This window comes from Medicago sativa, chromosome 2, assembly GCF_051527215.1.
Source record: "Medicago sativa cultivar Bolivia chromosome 2, Bolivia_mono, whole genome shotgun sequence".
Lineage (NCBI taxonomy): Eukaryota > Viridiplantae > Streptophyta > Magnoliopsida > Fabales > Fabaceae > Medicago > Medicago sativa.
Genome location: NC_140750.1, coordinates 64,336,939 through 64,356,383, shown reverse-complemented (window position 1 = coordinate 64,356,383; position 19,445 = coordinate 64,336,939). Strand labels below are relative to the sequence as shown.

The following is a 19,445-nucleotide window of genomic DNA, read 5'->3' as shown; positions in this document are numbered from 1 at the left end:
TTACTTATCAGAGGCATGGTTGGTGCAAAGTTGTGCAACTCCTCCTGTTCCAAATTGGGGAAATAAGATGTCTGCAGATGACATGAAAAAACATATCAAGTTTTGGGCTAGAGCTGTTGCTTCAACTAAATGTTGAACATCATCATCATAAATCACACTTCATAGATCAATTCTTTTGTAACAATTTCCTAAGAACAATCAAAATAATGATGACAGTAATAATAATTCTTCGTATTTATTTTTTTTTAACTATAGATAATAGATGCGAAGTATCCATCAACTTTGTCGATGACTAATCTCTGTCGAAAAATCTAGTTGGCCACCTTTAGTGGGTCAAACATCCCCTCCCAACCACTGCAAAAATACAACAGACTTACTAGAAGCATTCTAGAAAAATACACTATTAGAAACACACTTTAGGTAGTGTATTTTGGCAGATTTGAGAGAATATAGAAGATAGTGGGCGAATCGACACATTATCTTTAGTTTAAGGGTTCGATCAAAAAATTCTATCAAATTATTTAGGTTTGTTATAAGTAGTATCAACAAAGCCTATTTGAATTAAAAAAACATACACACACCATATTTGAAGGAAAAAAAATAATAATATAAGAAAAAAGAGCATCATTATGGGTGCAATTTCATCGTTCCCTCACATAAAGGAAGACACCTGTGTCAAAATGTCTCCAATATATATTTGCAAATGAAGTTGCATTGCTTATTTCATTAGCATCTTGTATTCAATATCAAACTTCTCTTCACATGGGTGGATCCTTCCAATTCTTCCAACATTACAAAAAAGTTCATGGGTTATATGAACATGGATGAAGAACTTGGGAGACTTTTCAACAAAAGTAAGTGCAACAAAAGTCACTAACTTTAACAGGCCTGTGCGTCAAAGAATGAATATAGAGAGGAATCATGAAGAGGGACATGTCCGAATATTCAATGATTATTTTACAAAATCTCTATTATAGACAAATGAGCAGTTCCGTTGAAGGTACCGAATGCAAAAACATGTGTTTCCACTGTTGAAGCTCTTGATCAACATGATGAGTATTTTCTATTGAGTGTTGACGCAATCATTAGATCAAGTCTTTCACCCCTACAAAAATGCGTTGTCATTATTCATATGTATGAAATCAAACACTAAAATGTGTTGAGACGTTTATAAGGGGTGTGATCAATTATGTTTGGGGCACGATATCTACGAAAGGGCAAGCATTGAGGACAACGAAACCCTACAACAGATAGATGAGAGAGGCGCATAACTTTTATGGTAAGTTAACGAGCATTAATTGTATGCATTTGGAATGAAAATTTATCCAGTTGCACTAAGAGGGTGGTACGTTCTAGGTGATCAATGTAAACCCATTGTTATGCTCGAAGCAGTTGCTTCACATGATTTATGAATTTGACGTACATTCTTTAGAGAAGCGGGTCAAACAATGACATCAATGTGCTAAACTAATTCAACATCTTCCATTTTTTGTTGCAATGGTGAGCTCCTCATGTTCATTATACAGTTAATTTGTGAAAAACATCCCAATTTCACAAGGAGATAAGAGAAAATTGTATATCGAACATCCGGAAGGTGTAAGAAAGGATATTGAACGAGCATTTGAAGTTCTCCAATCCTGATTTACGATCATATACACAACATGATTGTTGAAGATGAATGTGTCACATATGATGACAATTTTGATTATTTTTATGATTATCTGGATGATGGCCCGATTGCATTACCAAATAATTCTAATATTGGCTTATAAGAGTTCTTGCATAGAAGATTCGTTGTTCGTGATAAGCAAATTCTTATATATATATATATATATATATATAGAGAGAGAGAGGATGTTTACTATGAGAATGACTATTTTATATGAGAATAATGAGAATGAATCTCAGCCATCAAGATCAAAATAAATGGTCTAGATTAAAAAAATTATTGTAGACAACACATATGTTTTCCTCATGCTATCCTCAATCCATTCAACTTCTCATCTTCTCTAACCTTCAATCCTTTGTTCTTGCTCTCCAGATCTTTCACGTTACAATTCATCACCATTCTCATAGTGAAATCCAAATATTTTAATTGACAATAAATCAAAAATAATGCTTCTTTATTTTCGTAAATTAATTGGATTACAGGAAATGTTCAATTTACAAAAAAATCCAGAAATAATGAATGGGTGTAGATCCAAAACAAACAAATAAAATTGAATTCAAAGGAAATTGTGTTTCTATAGATCCAAAATTGAATTCAAAGTGCTGCACCATGGACAGATTTGTATAAACATGAATCACATCTCAAGTGCCAAACCCAAATCTAGGAATCATTCAATTAGTTGAAATTTAATTCTGGTGATCGCACAATCTCAATTTTTTTAATTTCATGAAGTAGAGCCATGGATTGGTATAGACAGAATGGTTTTTTTGCTTTAGGATCCATGAATTATGTGAAGAAACAAGATATGGAAATGGTAGCAGAAATCCTGATTGTGGGGAGAAGAAGATGAAAAGGGAAGTGAGTTTATGAGAATTGATATAATAAGGTGAGGTACATATGTGACTTTTTAATCTCATTCATTTATTTTTGATCTAATGGTTGATGATCATTCTCACCATTCTCATATAAAATAGTCATATATATATATATATATATATATATATATATATATATATATATATATATATATATATATATATTGTGATATTTAATGTATTTTAGTATGTTTTTAATTTACTTTGATTTATTTAAATATATGTTTTCTTCTTTATAATGTTTTTTTAAAGTTTAGGTGAGTTGGGTTTCGAAGACTCATCAGAGTTAAGACATATCTAAACTCAAAAAACACTTACATGTGTACTTACAAATCATCCATCAAAGAGATCATTACACGCGGCGAGGTTGAACCCATGAAGTCTTTTAATGTATTTTGATATATTTGAATTGAATTATTTATTTCTGGTGGTGATATATTTGAATTATTTAGTTTCAATTACACATTTTTATATATTAATGTAAATGTAAATTACAAATGTGATGTATAATGTGTGATCCAATTCAAAGTTTTTGATGTGTTGTATTGAAATTTGAAAAATATATTTGAGTTGTTCATATAATTTTTTGGTAGAGAGTTGTTCATGTAATTGAAAAGTTTACGCAAAATAAAATATAGATACTCCCTTTTTTTTGTCAAATATTCTAATGGCTAGAGCTCACACAATTAAATTGTGGAGAAGTAGAATGTTTAAGGTTCGAACCCTGGCTCCTGCATATAAAATGCAATATCCCTATTAACTGAGCTATGCTTACGGGGATATGCGGGCTAAAAAAAGATATAGATAGATATGTGGGCAATTTGGCTTTCCCACCAAAAGCCACACAGAACAGAAGTCCACAGGATATTTATTTGGATAACAGAATACAAGCACTTGATTGATTACCAATGGTGTTCCACCCTCTCAGCCTGATGGATGGATGAGTGAGTGTTAAAATAATTGAACAATGTTGCAGTCTCAGTGCCACAACCTTCTCTTCTCACCCCACCTTCCCATCCCACTCTTACATAACCATAAACCCTCTCTTCTCCACAGAACAAAACCCACTCCTTCTTCTTCTTCTTCTTTTTCAATTTCAGCCATTCCTTCTCTTTCAACATCATCATCATTCACATGGCTCGCTGATATCACCACAACAATCACAACAGATGGAGGAGATGGACCCATTGAAATCCCATATGATTCTACTCCTTCTCTTCTCTCCTCCACTGATGACCCTTCTTTCATCCAAATCGCTGCTAGTGTTCTCCTCACCGGTGCTATTTCCGTCCTCCTCTTCCGCTCCTTCCGCCGCAGGGCTAAACGTCTCAAACAAACGGTTTGCTTTCTTTCTAATCTTATTATTATTATTATTTGTCATTTATGTTTATTATAAACATGTTCACATACTAGGGAGGGATAATCTCATTCTCAATTAAGGTTGCTTTTATTTGATTATTATGTATAATTCCAAGTGTCACAATCCATCCATGTTATGTTACACCAAGGTTTTTAAAATGACTAAAACTAACCAAGCAATTGAGCTCAAGTGGTTAATGAGCTCTATCAAATGACAAATTGTTTAAAAGAATATGAGTTCAATTCCTGGGTGGAACAATTCTTGACCAAAGAAATGGAAGGTTAACAAAGCAAAACAAAAATGTGCAAAGCTTTGTTTTGGTCCTAAATTTTAATTCTCTCTTTTATTTGCTAATTAACCATTAATATGTAATTATTGAAGTTGTATTAGAGTTCTATATTACTTAAGTTCCCGAGTTGTATGATGTAGTATAATTGTGTTTAGCCACCCTCATTTTTTGAACTAGCTTTCAGGGTGAAGCTAGTCTTTGAACAATCACTGTCTCCTATTTTAGAAGTAACTGAGGGACTGACTTGATGCAATGAAAACAGTTTGAGGAATATTTATTCTATTTCTATTTCTATAGTTCAAAGACAAAATAGGAGAGTGAATTGTAGCTTAAGGACCAAATCGAATGATCACTCTTTTTAATATAGGGCTGCATAAGGTTTTTGATGCATGTGCAACAGCATTACAAATGAAATTGTGCCCACATCAGCAGTATTAGACTGCAGTTTCCTTGATATATCAAGGATCACAATTCAAAACGTTGCTGCTACATCTTGGATTTCAATTTGCCTTAGGATGAACTTCTCTAGTTATCCTCATCATAAGAAATGTAAGGCGATAAACGAGTTCAAAGCATGAATCTGTAGTAAAAGAGTGATTTTGAATTTGTTGAGTTTGTTTGTGTTGAAGTTTTAGGGTGATATGTGCTATACTATGATTAATTTTTTCGTATATTCATTGAAATGAGTTTTTTTGTGGTTTTAGCAATTCAGGTCTTCAGGAGAGAAGTCAGTAAAGGAAGAAGCATTGGAGACTTTGAAAGCTATGGGGTCTGCTTCAATAGAGACTACTAAAGGTCCACCTTCACCTGTTCAAGCATTTCTCGGGGCAATATCAGCTGGTGTTATTTCTCTTATTTTGTATAAGTTCGCCACCATCATCGAGGCGGGTCTGAGCCGGCAAACAATTTCAGATGATTTCTCTGTATGTCTTCTCCTCTCATGTCCTTTTAGCCGTATCTGTTTTTTTGTTTGCACAGTATGTTAAGTTTGAATCAGATAAGGCTGTTTTCTGTGATTAATTGAACCAAAGAAAAACCTCACAGTTATGAATTGGAGTGTTGTTAACTGTGTTGTTAAATAGCGGAGTTATAATACTATAGCTTAGTAGAATTTGAACAAATCACTATGATATTGCGATGCACTATTTAGTACAAAATATCGTCAAATAGTGACTATAGCGGGCTACAAGACTGTTGCGCAGAGGGACTCGAACAAACCGTTACTTTCTGCAATCTGTCATTGACAACACCGGTTATTAATGTCATGTACTCTTCTTATTTGTAATAATGATCATGTTTATAATGGGAGTGTGTTTCATCTCTTGAAAATTTTATTGGTTACTTAGCTTAATACTAATGGCCAGGGGAGCCTTGGTGCAACGGTAAAGTTGTTGTCATGTGATTGAAAGGTCAAGAGTTCAAGCAAGTCCTAGAAACAACCTCTTGTGTAAAAAACAGGGTAAGACTGCGTAGAATACACCAAATGGTGGGACCCCTTCCCAGACCCTGTGTATGTGGGAGCTTTGTGCACCAGGCTGCCCTTTAGATTAATTACTCATTCTGAAATTTTTTTCTTCATGGTTCATCATTCTTCTTTTAGTTACAATTTTGAAATTGAGCCTCCAAAAAGCTACTGCGAGCTTTGATTGTTGTTGTTGTTGTTGTTGTTTTGGTATGTTCTTCATGGAAGAAGTCTTCAAATATATCTGATTTTTTTTTATTCTTTTGCAAATCAAAACAAGATCTAGCTCATTGCCCGGATATATTTGATCAAAGTGTTTATCTTTGAACTAGCAACGTTTTACCCTCTAGCAGTCTCATTGTTTATTGGCGTACCAAGATAATCTAAAGTTTGCAACATTGTTTATATAGCATGCCTATTTAATGTCGATTTGTATTAGTTCATTGTTCTCCCATATGTTTCATTCACGACCCCTTTGAGTATTGAGCACTGAACTGGACTGAAGTTCATTTCAACCATTGGATATTAATTAATCAGGCAATCCATTTATACATTGGAACCAAAGATTATCTCCATCATGTGAGTCTATTTAAAATGTTTTGATTGTGGTAACTATTCTAGTGAGCAGAAAGAGTTAGATATTAAATGGGAAAAAATATCTAAAATGTAGATACTATTCTTTTATTTTGAATGCATTCCTGGACTGTGTAGAAAATTCAATTTTCATGATTTTAGCAATAGTACACCACAGTAGGAAAACCGTAATTATTCAAATTTACTATTACATTTGTTAGAAGTAAAATAAGCTTTTGCAAGTGTGCCTGTTGTAATGCTCATCACAAGGTATTATATGTCTCTGTACACATCTACATGGAGGGGGACTAACTTGTGCATTTTAGAACACAAGATCTTTTGCTACTATAGCCTATTTTATGTTTCATTCACGATCTTGTTCCTCCAGTTTCCAAAATGTATTACTTTTTTGCAACCTAAGCATTTGGGGCTGAATTTTGAGATGTGGTAGTGAGATGGTTATGTGATATTGTTTAGGTCGATTCTCTCTTAACAACTTATTTTCGTTTCAGCAAAATATACATAAATCTATAGAACAACTAAATTTGATGCAAGACATTGTCTAGGTGGCTTATCACTTAACAACTTATATCTATGTCATTAACTCAATATTCTCACTTGCCACATCGTGAAAATTCAGCCCCAAATGCATAGGTGGGGGAAATGTTAGACATTTTAAAAACTGGAGTATCAAAATTGTGGATTTAGAAATGTAGGTATCAAAATTGTGGATGAGGAAAAATAGAGAGAACAAAACCGTATTTAAGCCAATTAGCTATTATTTAAATACTATTCTTTTATTTATGCGCATTCTTGAACTGTATAGAAAATTCAATTGTCAATGATTATTTATTGTTGGAGTTCCCCACAGGGAAAACGTAAAACTATAAATTTGCAATTACATTATTTGTTTGAAGTGAAATAAGCTTTTGTAAGTGTGTCTGTTGTTATGTTATGCTCATCACAAGGTGATGTATGTCTTGGTTCACATCTATATGCAGAGTAACTTACTATAGCTATAGCCTATAGTGGTCATTAGATTGTATTGAAATATAAAATAACTACATAACAGTTATTCATGTTCTTCATGCATTGATACTCATTTGTTTTTATTCCTTGCGCCATAATCTAACAGTATAATGGTATGCTTTTCAGGCCCGCCAGATAACAATCACCGTAAGGTAGCTTCGATATCTTATCAATCAGGGGTTATGCTATTCTTTTATTTTTAAAACACCTGACAACCCTCTAACAATTTTTCACAGGACGATAATAAACGGCTTGACCTACCTTGCAACATTTATTTTTGGCCTAAACTCCCTTGGTCTATTACTTTATTCTGGCCAACTTGCCCTCAAATCCTTTACAGGAGATTCAATTGAAAAGGAAACTGAAAACAAAAGCGCTGATCAGTCTAGTTTATCAAATTTATCCGTTGAGACTCGCACAAATGACGCTGAATTGAGCGGCAGGAATGAAGAACAAAGTTCCAACGATGCACAGTAGTACTACTGGAAGTATAGCGAAGTTGAAGTTGAGGAATAGGTTAGCAAATCTTGTCTACTTGTAGAATTCATATAATATCTGTTTGAATAAACTTCCCAAGAACTACTTCTGAAAAAAGAAATATTCAAAAAATCTTATATTAACTGATTTTTTTTATAACTGCTTCTCATAAGTTGAAGTTAGCTTCTGCCTTCAATTTTTTCATATACTCTCATTTAACTTTTCTTCAAACATCTATACAGTGTTGTCGATCACATATAGCAAAAAATAGTGGTTTGTTCGACAATAGCGGTTTAGCAGTTTAGCCACTATTTGACATCACTTTGTAATAAATCGTGGATTGCACAAGCGGTTTATTCAAATTCTGCTGTGCGATAACACTAAAGGTCTGCTTAGCCACTGTTTGATTACACTAAATGTCCGTTTAGTTGCACGGTGGGTTTTCATGTTTACAACAAAATCATGTCAATTTCCCATGTTCACGTAAAAGCTTGCTTTTGTAGCTTCTAAAAAATCGGGGTGGATTTGCACTGGGACCCAATTTCTTCTGTTCAAAAGCCGATCCAAACACACGCCGCATCTATATGGTTATAGTTACAATAACTTTTTTACAAGTGAAGGATCATAAATTTATGTTAATTGGAATCCTCCTGTAAACTAAAAGCTAACCAAGACTAAGTTGGAAGTCCTTGATATTTATAGTCTTTCACTGTTGGCAATGGTGTGGGTGGCAAGGGTTCTTTAATGCAGTCACTAGTGTTACTGTTGAATCTATGAAAGGTTTATAGTAGCTTTATGCCCATGTTTTCCTCTTTAACCTTCTGTCTTTCATTTAATACTGTAAAATAAAAAAAGTTACATTTGAGCTTTCTACTTCTGCATTCACACGTACACGGCCCTCACCAATCACTTGTTAAATCATCATTGCCAAGGACGCAGAGTGTTTACCCTTCTGTCCTTTGGCAGTTTTAGTATTTTACTACTTTGTATGTGAAAGTAATAGTGCACCAAGGTACTTTAACTGTTCCTTGCAATGCAGTTTTGCAGTATAATAATAGCTCACACGAATGGATCATGCCATGTCTCATTCATCTTCTGATCCTAGCTTTTTCTTGTATTGTATTGTGGTGTCATTATCAAACCAGTAACCCCAACTGTATAGACTTTTGTCTTCATGTATTATTGGTTCTGCCCCGACAAGAATTGATTTTGAATAAATTGATTCCAGTTAAAAAAGAGTTGAATTTAAAGATGTTAAAATGAGTTGAATTATAAATTTACGTGCGAAAATCAATTCTAAAATCAAAAACTACAAATCCTAGCTTTAAGTAGAATCAATTATGGAGGCAAAATCAATTCTACACGAAAGCAACCAAACATGTCAGAATTAATTCTACAACTCCATAATCAATTTTGCCTCCTCTAAACATGGAGTCAAGCATACACTTCAACTTGTAAATGCAATGACCTCTTAGACCAGCTTCCAAGTCTTTTAAGAGCATCTCAGTTCATTGTTCTCGGTCTTTTAAGAACGGTCTCATGTGTTTTACTCCATGTGAAGATGAGTGAGTTGAAATTAATCTTTTAGAAGAGTGGTGAAGTGACTAATCTCATAAAGTTAAGAACACAGTGCTTTCTAGCAAGAATAAATCATCAATTTAGTCCTAAAACTCACATGTACCTGCGTTAGGATTCTCATAAAGTTAACAACTCCAAACGCGTGTACATATGAGTTTTCACCGTGATTTTTAGAAGCTAGAGAGTTTAGATTTACAATACAATCGAGAGTTAGTCGTAGATCATTAGACTAAGAGTTATAAATGTATCTCTCCTAGTCTAATGATTTGCAACCAACTGCACCAAAGTTGAATATATAGAATCTATTTTTAAATACCGTGTTTATTTTAACTTTTTCTGTCTAAATTATCAAAATATCTTGTTGCAATTTGAATTTACAAATGGATTAAAACATTTTTCTGGATAGGTTTTTATTTTGTGTGTGGCTTCTATTGATCATTGGTTCTGCAATCCATGTGCCATCTGTCAATTTTATGGGTGCCAGAATGTCCCTCCCTTATTCCCCACCACACTCCATTCCATTTCCAATCTTCTCATCAAAAAGTTTGCAACAAATTCACTTTATAGTTTATCCTACCAACTTAAATGCTGTTTTTCTCTGCGAGATTTTTTTTTTACTGCCTCTATGACAAAAAAAAAATTGATATACATGTTCCTAGTTGAAAATTATTGTTGTAAATGCCCTTGTTCTTCTTTTCATTTGGCGAACATGTCATTTTTTTCAACAAGCTTGCAGGTTTTGCAGCATGGTCTAGTGAACTCTACATTTAATTTGGCGAGCAACATTTTTTTAAGTTTTTTTTTCATGTTTGTAATATAAATTGGCGAGCATTGACCTTTCTTTTGCTTTATTTACTTCACCAAATGGCATGTTTATAATATAAATTTTGCTTTCTTTTGTAATATAAAATGGCATGCTTGCCATTTGAATTTACAAACATGAAAAAAAAACTTAAAAAAATGTTGCTCGCCAAATTAAATGTAGAGCTCACTAGACCATGCTGCAAAACCTGCAAGCTTGCAGAAGATGGTTGAAAAAAATGTCATGTTCGCCAAATGAAAAGAAGAACAAGGGCATTTACAACAATAATTTTCAACTAGGAGCAGATATATCAATTTTTTCGGTCACAGGGGCAGTAAAAAAAAAATTTCTTTCTCTGCTCGTCCTTTTTTAAGTCAAGATTCCTTCATAGATCCTAACCTTTTTTTACATATAATAAAGCAAACAAATCATGAAACTGCTTAGTCAAGAAGCTAATTATCTTCCTCAAAAGTCTCATTGCTAGTTGTCCCCACCTAATCACCCATTTTATTAGAGCATCCGCAATGGAGACACCCATTTTTGGGTACTTAAATGAGTCCCACACGTACACATCACTCTTTTATCATTTTTTAATAGTAGTACCTAATAAGCACTCAATCCCTCCAACTCAGATCTCACACAAAGTTCTTAAATGGGACCCACTAATCAACTATCAATAACTTTATATCACTACATTTCAATTTTTTAATATTAAAAGCCTGCGGGTCCCGTTTAAAGTTGGGGGTCTTAAATAAGACCCCGGGTCTTAAGAGACCCCCAAAAAAAAATTCCTCAATTGGGGTACCTATTAGGTACGGTGTCTTAATTGGTAAAGACACCACCATTGAGGATGGTCTTAGTAATAGTTGAAAGCTTGAGCATTCTTTAATCATGAAAGGATAATTAATTTCAGAATTTAATAAATATATACTAGTAATATGTAAAAATGTTTGTATAAAATTACACACGTAAATTTTTTGTTTCAAATAGAGAATGTTAAAATTCAAAAGAGGTACCTATATAAATTACATTGGGTATTTGTGTTTTAGAGTTAAAGTTTTTTTTTACTATCTACTGTACTATGATTATTCAAATGTGTTTATCAAAAGGAGAGAGGTGGTGATAGACATGATTTGTTTTCTTTTTGTCGTTGGCTTTGTCATTTACCTATTGCAAAGAAAGAGAAAAAAAGCTTGCAAGGATAGCCAAACTCTAGTTTTACAGCCTTGGGAATTGATTGTGCTGCGGAGACTATCATTGAGAAAAGAGGAAACACATGCTTTGAACTCTGTTGATCGGTGACAAAAGGGATAGGGAAAAGGAAAATCTTGCAATGAAAATTGAAGCAAGCTCTAAAAATAACACAAAATCCAAATTTTAATATTTTACTCTTGATGTGTTTGCTTTGAAGGTTAAGTTGTTTTTTTAGCTAATTCATCCCAAAAAAATTCAAATTATGAGTTTTTCATGAATCAAATTATGTTAGTATGAGGTCAGCTTTAAACTCCTTTAATATATTTAGCTCACCGATTGGCTCTAAATATATGATCATGTTGAAAAACATTCTTTTTCTTTTTTATAAGACTCTTTTAAATACAATTTTTTTTTTATAAATTTATACTCGTAGATATCTTCAGATATGTGAATTCTGCAAAATTCGCTAAAAACGTGACCTGATACCAATTTACATCTCTTGGTGGGTGTTGAAGCTGCACATGTAAGTTCCTTATTACCAATGTTTGCAAAATTTCATTTTTTAGATACATTACATAATTAAATGTATTTAGTTACAATAATTATGTAATGTATCTAAAAAATGAAGTTTTCCCTATAATAGTGACCGAAAGGAGTATATGTGTATAAGCAAATTCATAGCTAACTAACTACCTTTTGGTCTTGCATTTGAACACATAAACCTCTTTTTCTTTCTATCGAACCCTAGCCGTCACTATATTTTTTTTTCATTTCGATCTACTAAAGAGGGATGATTTATGGTAAATTTTGAGTCGAAATTAAATAAGTGATCACATGGTTTAAGTATTCTTTCTTATGTTATTGTTTTAGAACAACGTTGTTTGTTTTGATTTTTTATAATTGTGCGGTTTTTTTATCTCTTGTATAGTGTGTCTTTATTTGATTCAGGTGAAAAAATTAGATTTCATCTAGTGCATGTTCATAGTAAAAAAAATCTAATCATGTTTAATCAATGATTTTTACGCCGTCAATGTTATCTAAATACATAAGTATTTCAAACAATTGAATAGTCATTTTATGTTTGATAGATTGAATATAGACATATTTTACCGTTTAATGCTATTAATAACATGTATTCTATAAATACCTCTCAAAAAATGTTTGTGAGTATGTTCGCATATTCATAAGAGTCGAGAAACAAACTTGTGTTTCCCAATTATGAATTTAATAAGGGTATTATTATAAAGAAGTTTTTTTTTTTTTGTTGGCTGGGATTCGAACCCTAAATTTTACATATATTATGCATTGTCTCTATCAACTGAACTAAGTTCGAGAGCATAGTAAAGAAGTCATTAATACATGTAAAAGTTTGAAGAACGTTTTATGGTAAGGGACCACGAATATGAAAAATCAGGCCCCTTCAAATTAAGCACAGGATATGATTAAATTCCATTTTGGTTGGTAATTTCATTAAAAGCAAACAAGTACTGCTAGTCAATAGTCATAGACTGGAATTCCATGGTGTTTTGACCATTCTCTCAACTGCATTTCAACTCTCCATTATCTTCCAAAATTCTAGCCAATCTGTAATGACACGTAAAGACTTAATGTTGACGATGACATCACATGCTAAAGACGGATAAACGACCAATTGACCATGACACATTACTGGAACAACACAAACAACCAAGCACATAACCACCATAACCAAATGCCCCCAACCCTACCAACCTTATTTTTTACCTTACCTACATACACATTTCAAGCTCCAACTACTACCAATTAAACCCAAATGGCAACTATATGTTTGTTCATATTCCCATTGTATCTTTTATATAATTCACATTCTACTCAATAGATCAATAATTCCGAATTTATGATCTCACTAATGTAGCTATTTCCATCAATTAATTTTACAAACAGTGACACCATAACTTTGTTAAAACTTTAAATTGTTTCGTCCAATAAGGACGTTGATATAAGGTGATCAATAATTTTTAAGGTGCGAGTTTTAGGCAAGCAAGTCATGGATTCCTCGAGCTGCTATCTTGATATCAATCCTTGAAACCTTGACTTAAGGGCACTGCTTAGGTAAGAAAGAAGCGTTGATCCACTTATACTCGCTAGGGGTTACTCTATCACACACATCCGAGCTTATCTAACTTCTTCCTTGAAGGTCCCACGGATTGTTCGAATTCTTAGCCAATCCTTGATTAGCTTCCTATCACCTAGCTCCTGAAGCTTTTGCATTTTTCAAAGACCTTCACTCGATCTTCATTCTACTATAAGAACTCGAACCTGAGTCCATTACTATTCTAGTCGATATAAGGTGATCAATAATTCTTAAGGTGTGAGTCTAACACTAGTCTATTGGACAAAAAATTTAGTTTTCCCTAAAATTATGGTCGTTCACGGTGATTCTATCCAACTTGTTGTGTGCATGTTTGGTATCATCATAGATTTGTTCGAACTAAAATGAGCAACCATGATTTTCCATGGGTACATTTTTTAGCCTTAACCAAATCCCTAGCTCAATTTTGACAAACTCGTCGTGATACCAAATATCCACTATAGTTCCAAACATGCAATTAGTAGCCAAATCATGTAAATAAAAAACAAAACACAAATTGCATAACCAAAACCATTTATACAAAAAGCAATAGTAAAATGACTATAACAAATCAATCCCCAAAGCAGACCAAAGTTTTAGCAATAACAATAATAATCTACATCTACATACAATAACAACAATTACTTATTCTGTCAATTAAAAAGAAAAAATAATAACAAGAGATTTAAAAAGTAAAAACTAAACCCTAAAACCCAACGCCAGCCGGAGCTCCGACTCCAAGCGTTGCCGGAGGAGGATGCGGTTCAAGTTTCCGGTTATTCCAGAAACAAGAAGCCTCCGGCGCAAGCTTCGTCGCCGACCTCATCGGCTCCGACTTACAGCGCGTGAGAACAAATGGCTCATACCCATTACGAGATTTTGAACAACCCACCAACTTCTGCTCAATCATAGTCGCCATAGACATTCCGGCACCGGTCACCGGCAAACAACATGAAGATCTCGGCGGCTGCATCAACGGCGGATGAGCAGGCTTCACCTTAACTTTCGGCTTTGTAGATGATGATTCCACGGTAACCTTTTTCTCCACTCCGGCGGGTTTTCCGGTGGGTCTCTCCGGCAACCACCGTATAAAATCAGTGCTGCATACCCATGTTTCCTTTGAAACTTCCATTGAAAGCTTTGGCTCACACATCATCAATAACAAACATTCTGGCAATGTTTCTCTTTCTCTCTCTTCTTTCTTTGTTCCATTTCCTCGCTCTGCTGACCCGACAAGACCCATTTCCGGGTCGAGTACTTGATGGATTGGTTCTTCTACCTCTGTTGAAACTTTTTCTTCTGCTGCTGATTCTACTTCTACTTCATAGTTTTCTTGTTCTGAAGAAGCTATGAAAGTTTCAGGTGAAGAAGAGGAAGATGAAGAAGAAAGTTCTGAACTTTCTTGTTTTTCTTCATCTTCTACTTGATGGGTTTCTTCTGTTTCTGGTTTTTCAAGATCTGCATGAAGTGAATCAACTAAAACACATGGAAAGGTTTCAACTTTATCATCATCAATGGCATTTCCATTACCAACTTCATTTTCATCTTCATCTTTCTCTTCCTCTTCATTGGCTACTTCATCAACTTCTTGGTTTATTTTACTTTCAATTTCATTGTTTTCCTCACTAGCTTGTGTTTCACTTTCACAAATGCTATCTTCTTGTGATACTCTTTCAACTTCTACTACTTGTTTTGTTTCTTCTTCAACTTGCTCCATTTCAATGCTTTGTTCATTGTTGTAACCTTGTTCTTCTACTTGTTCCTCTTCATGTTCAACATCTACATTTTCATCTCCACTATCCTCCTCTTGTTCTTGTTCTTGTTCTACATCTTCAATTTGATGATGTTCTTCAATTTGGTCTTGTTCTTTGTGAAGTGGTGATTCCCAAAAACGGTTAGCCAAAGCAGCCATTTTAACAGGATCAGATCTACACCTCATTAACAAAAGAGCATTCTTTGGTGGAACACAAATACTAACTCTACCTTTCTCTTCATCTTCTTCTACTTCACCACCAAACTCTTCTTGTATCTTTTCATCAACCAAATCAATATCAAGATCTTCAAAAATATGTCTCCTTTGACTATAACTCCTCTCACCACCTTTCTCTCTTCCACCATCATCCTCATCATCCATTACCATCTCCATCTCATCATGATGCTCCATCATCACCTCAATTTCTCTCCCTTTTCCATCTCCATCTTGATAAGCCACCAACCATCTTGCAAATGCAGCTCCACATGAACCTTCTCTACTATGTTCACCACTAGATCTTACTCCTCTTCTTCCTTCTAAGCTAGCCTTTTCCTCTTTGTCTCTTTCATTTGACATACAAGAAGACCTACAAGGAAAAAAGCAACTAAACTCTCTCAAAGCTTCACATATTGTCAAAGGCAAATGAACCCATCTTTGATTCCTATGTTTCAAACACTCTTGTTGCAAACTTTGATGATTCTGATACAAACTTTGACTATTCTGTCTAGTTAGATCTGGATTTGTCCCTTCACCACCTCTTCTAAAACTAGCTTCACCTCTTCTCTTTGATCTTGACCTCATTTTCTTCCCTTGTTTCTTTGTCTTCACTCTAACTTGTCCAATGCAAGTTACTTTTGGTGATGAAGGCTCTGGATTCTCAAAACCACACCCTCTTTTCTTTCCACCTGTTGGAAACATTGGTGAAGCTTGACCACCTTTCATGCTACCGTTGCTCTTTAATCTTCTGCTTAAGGAAGATGAGAGTGATATCTGTGGTTGGTCTCTGCTACGGCTAGGGCTTAAGATTGATTTTGATGAAAGCTTCATTGATGAAGAAGATAAACGTGAAGTGAAACAAACAAAGAGTTCACTTGTGCTACTATTGTTACTTGTTGTACGATGATGTTTTTCTGTTTCCATTATATTTTTTTTTTCAAAATAAGATTTGCCAATTAAACATGGCTGCTACTATTGTGTGAGAAAATTAAGATATTTTTAAAAGGGTATTGTTAGAAATGAAGGATCTTTGATTGGTTTGTGTGGAGAGAGGCGTAGATTGCAAAGGTGAGTAGAACATGTGAGTGAAATAGAGAAAGGGGAAAAAGGGGTTTAATGGATATGGAAGGTGACGAAATGCTTGTTTGTCTTTAGCAAAATGTAACCTAGTGGATGTAGGGTCTTGTTGTCAATTGCTGTTTTCGTTCATATGACAAAAATGCCCTTCATTTCATGTGCAAATTCTTTAGGTTAATTCATGTTTTAAAATGAATATAAATTGTAAAAGATAAAAAGTAAAAAAGAATATAGATTTTTTTTTATAGGAGGTGTAAAAGGATATAGATAAACAATAAACATATATGATGTCACATACAATGTTTAGGTATACCCTTTCGATTCTAAAAAAAAATTGGATCTTGATAATCTGAAGTTCGGTTAAAAGATAACTAAAGTTTGATAAGATTGTGATATTTGTATTCAAATGACAACTTTTTTATTGACAATAATAGTTTTTCTAAACTTGTAAATATAAGTTTTTTTTTCCTTTCAATTAGATTTTCTTTATATAAGAAGATGAGTTCTCCCGAACGCACAACTCAATTGGTTAAATTATGACATCTACAAGTGTTTAGAAGGAGATTGAGAATTTAAACTCTAGCTAGCTATTACCCAATTGGTTGAAATATGACATCCAGAAGAGTTCTCCCTAACGCACAACTCAATTGATTTTCTTTATATAACAAGAAACTCTATTAAAGTTTAATGTGTCTAATAGAATATTTTGATTGGTGGTGGGAGTAATCCTAATTTTGACAAAATTATAGTAGTTAGTTTTAACAAAATCATAATGCTATCATAATTTTGTGCTCATATACATTCACTAAATTTCTTAGTGCCGATGAATCTTATGTTATTATTAGATGTTTGATATAGTGTGATATGATTCATTCAAATGATGAATCCTATGATCAAAGGGAATGGAGTTGTGGTTTGAATGCTTGTTTGTGAAGTACTCAAGTCTCAAGGTTCTTCTTTTTGTTCAGCAGAAAAGGGGGAAAATGATATGCGTGCACGAGTTTTTTGACAGATCAACAACTTTGGTAATGACAGAAAGTAGTGGAAAAAGATGAAAAAGAATAGAAAAGGAAAACCTCATGAGTGGAAAAGAAATTTGAGTTGGAGAACCAATATGAGATAAAAAGGCATGAATGTATATGTATACTTACAACTACAAGAAGAGAAAAGGATCATTTTGGGGAAGTATCATTATGTATCCATCAAAATCAATATGATTTTAGATAAATAATGTCTTAAATATTTTTTTTTTCTTGATATGATGTGATTTTTTAACAATTGATACTATAAAACTGTAGTTTTTGATCAACAACACACTACCAAACCAAAAGTGCAAAAAATTTAACTTAAGAAAACGTTTTTAAAACAAAAATCCTACCTAATTGTAGAAAATTGGTCAAAGTCTCTTTTCAAGGGTCAAAATCAGTCTCGAATCCAATTTTGTTGGTTACACCTAGAATCCAATTTGAGAAAACTTGATTGCTACATGTATCCTTCCTTTTTGGTTTCTCATATCTTTGCTCGTTTGAGTTTTGGTTAAAACTATTTTTTATTAGACTTTAGTTACTATTGAATGAAATATGAATTAGTCACGTCCTTTTTTCTTGGTTGCGTTCGATTTGCTAAACGATATGTAGTAGACAAAACAACACAACACAAGATATGATAAATTTTAATGGTATTGAATAATATTAGGTCTATTAGGTCTTGTACGATTTTTGGTGGACAAAAAACTATTTTTGTAATTTAGATAACTTGTACGTTTGAACAAAAAGTTGTATTGCGGTTTAACGAAGGACGCAAATTTACATTTTTATCATGTCTCGTCTTCGGTTTGTCCAGTCTCATAAACTGTTTTACAAATCAAACAACTGAAGTTGTCTTGTCTTGTTCTTTCATTTTTTTAGCATATCATATAGAAGGATTAACACCAAAAATACAATTTTTTTAAAGGAATTCAATATATTTTCATATAAAATAATTCACACTCTATTCCACTTCTAATCATGGGAAATGGTTGGAACCAAGGAGAGCACCGAATTGAATATATGTATATACATATATGTAGACACACAATACATAGTATATGAGTATGTATGTGATCCCATTTGAGATGTGTAAACTTGCAACGTATATTTATATGTAGCTGAGAAAGGAACGTGGCCAGATCATTGAAGAAGGATGCAGAAGCAGACGAAGTAGAAATCAATGGGGTGGACAAATTATAATTTGGCCTTGGGAGTATCGTATTCTTTAACAAAATTCATGACAAGTACAGACATTAATATTTTATGTTTCAATAAAAATACTAAAATAATGAACAGTGCTATGTACTACAGTGTCTGTCTCTTAACTCCTAGCTTTTCCTATTTCTCAATTTTAATTTAAATTTTCACAGTCCTTCTCACATGAAGCTAGTATTCTTACTTGTTGTTTTCTTAACTGCTAGTTGTTTTTCACTATGAAAAACAACATTTTTAATCATTGCAACATTTATTTATAAACATTGGACAAAAAATTCCTTCAAAAAAAAAAACATTGGACAAATAATAATTATAAAATTCATATAAACTTACATGCTTGAAATCACGTTAAATTTGAACTATAATATTATTCTTTTTACAACTTGAACTATAATTTTGTTTTTTGTTTTTTTAGCAAAGAACTATAATTTTGTTAAAAGTTTAAAATGCAGCTTTTATTATAATTGTACCGAGCTATTGTGATTGTGTTAAGTTCGTTGTTTTTTTTTGGTAGAATGACAAAAGAAAAAAAAACCTTAAAAATAGGGTTCAGTCTTGGGTATCAAGCTTCAACACTAACTTCAACTCCGATGGAGAAGCCTATCAAAATGTCACACCTAATCTTGAAAAACGCTTGAGCTTGACCAAAAAATCTGCGCAACGATTGCCCTCTCGAAACACTTGTTGAAAAGAAATGTTAGAAATATGCTCATTTAACCAAAGAAATGTTAAGTTCGT

At 33.3% G+C, this 19,445-nt stretch overlaps 2 protein-coding genes across 4 annotated transcripts; one reads left to right on the top strand and one right to left on the bottom strand.

Moving 5' to 3' along the window:
• The first annotated feature begins 3,438 nt into the window (after nt 1-3,438).
• LOC146949661 (uncharacterized) lies at nt 3,439-8,534 on the top strand. 3 transcript variants are annotated; one of them, XM_085745602.1, is made up of 5 exons: nt 3,439-3,883; nt 4,898-5,116; nt 7,384-7,409; nt 7,494-7,773; nt 8,238-8,534. In XM_085745602.1, exons 1-4 carry the CDS (start codon nt 3,512-3,514, stop codon nt 7,732-7,734), a joined length of 858 nt encoding a protein of 285 aa, XP_085601728.1. In that variant the 5' UTR covers nt 3,439-3,511; the 3' UTR covers nt 7,735-7,773; nt 8,238-8,534. The 3 variants fall into 3 exon arrangements, with proteins under 3 accessions (XP_085601728.1, XP_085601729.1, XP_085601727.1); XM_085745603.1 differs by lacking the exon at nt 8,238-8,534 and adding an exon at nt 7,977-8,194; XM_085745601.1 differs by lacking the exon at nt 8,238-8,534 and having other exon boundaries at nt 7,494-7,893.
• Nucleotides 8,535-13,935: 5,401 nt separating this feature from the next.
• Nucleotides 13,936-16,474, bottom strand: HCF243 (Serine/Threonine-kinase pakA-like protein). Its single transcript, XM_085745600.1, has one exon. It carries the CDS (start codon nt 16,309-16,311, stop codon nt 14,125-14,127), a length of 2,187 nt encoding a protein of 728 aa, XP_085601726.1. The 5' UTR covers nt 16,312-16,474; the 3' UTR covers nt 13,936-14,124.
• Between the last annotated feature and the right edge of the window lie 2,971 nt (nt 16,475-19,445).